Source organism: Electrophorus electricus, chromosome 6 (assembly GCF_041902795.1).
Source record: "Electrophorus electricus isolate QZ-2024a chromosome 6, ASM4190279v1, whole genome shotgun sequence".
NCBI lineage: Eukaryota > Metazoa > Chordata > Actinopteri > Gymnotiformes > Gymnotidae > Electrophorus > Electrophorus electricus.
In genome coordinates, this window is record NC_137502.1 from 23,573,840 (window position 1) to 23,579,555 (window position 5,716).

At 45.6% G+C, this 5,716-nt stretch overlaps 1 protein-coding gene across 2 annotated transcripts in view; it reads left to right on the top strand.

Annotated features, from left to right (window-relative positions):
• The first annotated feature begins 725 nt into the window (after window positions 1-725).
• arhgap42b (Rho GTPase activating protein 42b) overlaps window positions 726-5,716 on the top strand; it is a 59,919-nt gene continuing 54,928 nt past the window's right edge. The window contains exon 1 of one of the 2 annotated variants that reach the window (XM_027010111.3): window positions 726-1,236. In XM_027010111.3, coding sequence (XP_026865912.2) covers window positions 1,083-1,236 — 154 coding nt within the window. In that variant the 5' untranslated portion in view covers window positions 726-1,082. The remainder of the gene's footprint in view (window positions 1,237-5,716) is intronic. The other variant, XM_027010112.3, reaches the window with a different exon arrangement.

Here is a 5,716-nt window from a genome sequence, read left to right on the forward strand (position 1 = left end):
ACAGACAAACACGCGTGACTTGATTTACAGCTCTGTTGCTTTATGTCGGCAGACAGGGCTTAAGATCATCTGGGTCACGGGCGCTTTGCGGTATTGTTTTCGGGCTTTGATTTGTCGTGGGCGCGTCTCTCCGTTTCATCAGCCTCACCGTGTTGCTTCTGCAGTGCAACGTTGCGCAACTTTATTGGTCTTATAGACAGATCAACTTTGACTTGTTAGCAGGCCTCCCGGCTATACGCATTACAACGTCGTCTTCTCTCTCCATCCCTTTCTCTTCTTCTGCCCCACCTACTCGTCAAGCATCTTATTTCAGTCCTGGGGATTAGTTTGACATCAGTTAATCCATTTCATTCACAAGTCTTCCCCAAACACTAAATCAACGTAGACCATTGATCAATACACCTCAGATACTTGGAATCATCCATCTAATAACGAAACTGTTATTAACGAAAGTACTGACATTTATAATTACTGCAATTTCCTATGTCAAGCAGTCGCAGGACTGGAAGTTAATCATTTAGAGTAACCTACAGCGTTGTTCGGGCGTCATGAGAAAATGTTAGTTCGTCAAATTTGCCACAGTCTGTTTAAATAGGCGTTTGGTGTGTCTTACTGCGTTTGGTAATTACCTCACTAATTCTTTCCGTTCAGATTTTAGCTTCCGATAAAGACCGCTGTAGACACACTACTGTAGTATCCGATTACTACCCCACGCCGGTTGCAACAGAGACTTTTTAGAATGCTATTCGTTTTGAGAGTACTAGCCAAAAAAGGTAGAGTCGTCTGAGCGCTTTTTAAGCGTTACAGTTCTCAAGTACCTTGGACGCTAGCCTGTAGACCTGGCGCTCTGGCGCTGTCTGAAGTAGCCAGCAGGAGTCTCGCTATCGTGGGTTACGAGGTAATGGGTTTCGGGGGAAAGTGAGTTAGGCAAAGCGAGAGAAAAAAATCTTAGGGCGGAAGTAGCAGGGAAAAGGGGAAGGAAAACTTTGAATAACGCATATGCGATTGCTCCTCGTTTGAATGATGATCACGGGAATTTAGCGCAGTACGTTTTATATATCGGTTTTGTTAGAAAGCGGAAAATGGGACTACCGACTTTAGAATTCAGCGACTCTTTTCTGGATAGCCCTGACTTCAGAGAACGGTTGAATTGCCATGAAGTTGAGCTGGAGCGCACCAACAAGTTCATCAAGGAGCTCATCAAAGATGGGGACGCGCTCATCGGTGCGCTGAAAAGTAAGCGCACTGCGACCTACTATACGCGACGGAATGATTGATGACAATGAAATATAACGATAGATATAAAGCAAACATGAAAGAATTAATTCGGATTAATGTAAAGCTTTAAAGTGAGCGATGAGGAGACACTCAAGTGAACGTATTGTACTTCTTGTTATCTGTTCATTCATTGTATTATAAGTATATTGCCGGATGAGGCGTGTATTCGCATCGCAGTAATGTTCAAACCGGGAATGCGCTCTTTCACATGGCTGTTGCGGTGATTGCTTACTTTTTCAGACTTCCTAATGGCCTCACAGTATCAGCCCCAAGGCCCTTTTCGCTTTTAACTCAGTAATATTTAAAGTCGTTGTCAAGAAAACTGAATTACCGAATGTGGAATAAATATTGCTCAGGTATATGTTGGAGATGTGTTTATGGTACTGTCAGCCTGCCTAATTGGTATTGAATAAGTCAGGGACTCTGGGAGGAGAGTATGACTGTTATGATTATGTCTGGAAGCCCACCCCCCCGCCCCTGTCTTTTTTATTATCGCCACGACAGGCTGTGAAAACGGCAGCACTGTCTCTTTATTTTAACTCATATGTATTTCTCTTCAAGATAAACACTTATTTCTCTTAAAGATAATGCAGTTTACCTTCACACTGCTGTGGGGGAAGCGGGCAACTTATTTCAGCGTGATGGCTTACTGGCCGACTGTAGATAATAGGCGAACTGGCTGTAATGGCGCACAAAAAAAACTGGCGCAAACGAACTCATTTGCTAAAAATGACTTTCTGCGACAGTGCTCTGACGTTGCACTGCCTGGGGCGGTGGGTGTAATAAAAACGTGCTTACCTTCGTAAACCTAACCTAACTGCCGCTGTCTGGAACGCCACAAAGATGTAGAAAGGATATGAGTCTCACTGTGGCGTCAGTCGGCCTTGAGTCTGCTATAAAAACTCACCTCTCCCAAATACGGAAGTTTATATCTGATTCCCTATTGCACAAGACCAAGTTGGAGATTACGAGAGACCAAGATTAAATTATTTTAATAAACCTTTTATTAAAAAAAAAAAAAAACAACCTACACACTACATACATTGTACACAAGTACACACGTTGGTTACAAACTCATACCAACATCTAATTTACATTGTATTTATTTCTATTTGTATTTGGCTGCACAATGACAACATGGACTCTAATCTAATGTCCTATTCAGTCCTTTTTATGTAATATTCATTTGAAAAGTCGGAGAAGTGCAGCTAGAAATGGCGCTCTCAGGACTTTTCGCTCCTCTTTTGTGGAAGCAGTGGGGTGCGTGTCATTTTAAAGGTCAGACTGCCTGCCGGTGGGTATCACCCGTGAGGGGATTACACTCAAGCTTGCTGTTCTGATGCTTAAGCTTTTGAAAGGATATGTAGTCTATGTTTCGGTCCCCATCCACTGTACAAAATCACTTGTGCTGTTGCTCTGTACAGCTGATTTCTCTCCTCAGCTACACTGACCAAGCTCATGATAGGATTGGCCATTACTTGTGGAGGTGGATCGGGTGTGCTAGAGCAGACATTTATCTTTACATCTAACAGAGCTGAATTTCATGCAGCACACATAAAGTTTTGTTTGAAATACTGTATATGTATAACTTTAAGTAAAATGAGCAAATTAAAAGTCACTTTTAAAGTGCTCCTTTATCTGGTTTTCTGAACTGTTAGGATTTGAAATGATCCACCACCCGTGATTGGTCCTATCCGATGTCGGGGCACTTAATGGCAAGATCATGGAGAAATTCTCCTCCATTTACGGGTTCCCTCGCACGTACTGGGTCAGAGGTCATGTCCATTTAAAGAGTCTTTCTCCTGAAAGTGCCTTGAACTGTTACCACCTGTATTAGTGTGGGCAGAGACGTGCCATTCACATCTCAATTCACAGAACCTGTTGTGTGCGTCGAGCTGTGAGGTTGGGGGGCGGAGGGGATTACAGGGGAGGGCTTTTACGTAAGCAATCGGCGGTGGAGTCAGCGTGGATGTGGACGAGTGGGTTTGTGGAAGGCCGTACCAGAGAGTTGATTTCCATGAGTGGATGGAACATGGGCAGCTCTCAGTCAGTTAATCAGTCTGGCTTTTACTGCCTACTTAACTCAGAGTCATTCTCCGGTTCCACTTAGCTGGTTCCGTGGAGCGCTGGCCGTCAGCGCTCTACGCAGCAGGGCTCGTACGCTTCAGAGATGTTTTCCTTTCATCCTTGTCATTATTTATGTTTATTAACTGCGCAGGCTCGTGGGTGTGTTGACCATTCCAAGCTCTCAGTCCTTCTGGGAGTTTTTTGTGTTTATAAGTGTAAGAGTGATGCTCTTGGGATTCAGTTACAGGAAATATACTGTAAACAAGCTTGTGTAACGATGTGCTGTGCTCCCTCTGATAATGGCCATTAGGAATAGTGTGTGTGTGTTGTTGTGGTTGTTGTTGTACTATGTACATCATGTCCATAGATTCAACATGTTGTGTTATAATGTTCAAACTATGGCAACAGTGAAGTACTTAGAAAAAGACTACTTACTCCTATGAAAGACAGCACCTTGGAGAAACCATTCTTCTGGGTGCACTGTGTGTGTGTGTGTGTGTGTGTGTGTGTGTGTGTGTGTGTGTGTGTGTGATCTGTTTAGGATGACAGGATGTGGATACTTGTTATGTCAGTGGCCCCTACAGGCTCCCTCCCACGAGCCCTGTGTGTGTGTGTGTGTGTGTGTGTGTGTGTGTGTGTGAGAGACCCCCTCTCGCAAGCCCTGTGTGTGTCTTTATGTGTGGGTTTGTGTGTGTGTGACCCCCTCCTGTGAGCCCTGTGTGTGTGTGTGTGTGTGTGTGTGTGAGAGAGAGAAAGAATGAGAGAAAGAGAGAGAGAGAGAGACCCTCTCCCGTCAGCCTGGCACAGCCCATATCCTCATTCGCAGACCAAAGACAGTACACGGCATACGTGATCAAGCACCATATAACAGCTCATCAGCACGAGCTCACACATTCATCATCTTTTAATATGTACTCGGGGTTGGTGAAAATGGATGAGGTGTGACGGACGAGAAGATTAGTGCCCTGCAGGATGGAATCAGCCTCCCCCATTCTGTAAAGGTTTCAGATGGAACAGGGAGGCCCTGCTACGGTGTGACTGGTTTGACAGCACTAACACAGGTGCATTGCTTGTTTAGTAATCCTGCTGTTGTTTCCAAGTTCTTTGATGCCTCGCGAAAGAAAATCGCTTTTGCATTTCTGTTTTGATGCCGTTCGAATATTTCAGCTGGTCTTGGTGGCAAGAGATGCCACCCTTTCCCACAACTCGACTTTGATTACAAAAAAAGAAGAGCAGTTTGTCCTGAGATAAAAATGAGCTTCATGGCCAGCAGAAAGTAGCAGTTTGATGACAGCTGTGCGTTTGTTTGCACATTTCCACACATCTCTCTCCTTGTATGGCAAATGTCCTTCAGCAATTATCCTGTAAGAGGGTCGTATGTGTTGGTGTGTTTAGTTTAGGTGCGTGGAGATGTGTTTGGTTTAGGTCTGTGGTGGTGTGTTTGGGGTGGGTGCGTGGTGGTGTGTTTGGTGTGTGTGTGTGTGTGGTGGGGTGTTTGGTTTAGGTGTGTGGTGGCATGTTTGGGGAGGGTGTGTGGTGGTGATGTGTTTGGTGTGTGTGTGTGTGTGGTGGTGTGTTTGGTGTAGGTGAGTGGTGGTGGTGTTTGGTGTAGATGCATGGTGGTGTGTTTGGTGTATGTGTGTGTGGTGGTGTGTTTGGTGTAGGTGAGTGGTGGTGTGTTTGGTGTAGGTGAGTGGTGGTGTGTTTGGTTTAGGTGTGTGGTGGCATGTTTGGGGAGGGTGTGTGGTAGTGGTGTGTTTGGTGTGTGTGTATGGCAGTTTTGTCGATACTTCCTTAACTCTGACTGCCTGGAGGATATATGCTACTTTTGCAAAGTCATCAGTTGGATGTGGAAGAGGTTATGACCTTATAAACACTTCCTCCTCTACCTTCCTTCCTCCTCTAATGTCCTAAGCCAATTTACTGATGTATGTACAAGAGACAGTCGGTCACTGTACGGAATCTGCTTATAACCTGCTCACCCCTTCAGCTCCACAGAAGCTTGAAGAAGCTTTTTCTCCCTTTAATAAGCACGATTCTGTTAATAACAGGGACCATAATGTTTCTTCCATGTCTGCCCGAACAGAATCCCACACGTCTTCTCCTTTATTGAAGCTCTGATTGAGCCTGAAGTGGAGGTCTTTGAGATGAAAGAGCAGACAGCTCTGGAAGGTGGTCTCTCCTGGGACGGTCTGGGGGGGTGGGGAGGGTGGAGCTCACAGAGAGGGATCGGGGCTGGTGGGAGCCCTGCCGAGCCGGCCCTGATCTCGGCAGGCGGACCCCGTGGCGTGAGGCTGACGAGCATCTGTCATCATTACCGTCGCGCTCAAGAGGAATCAGAGAGCGGCGGGGAGAGCTCCTGCAGTTCCAT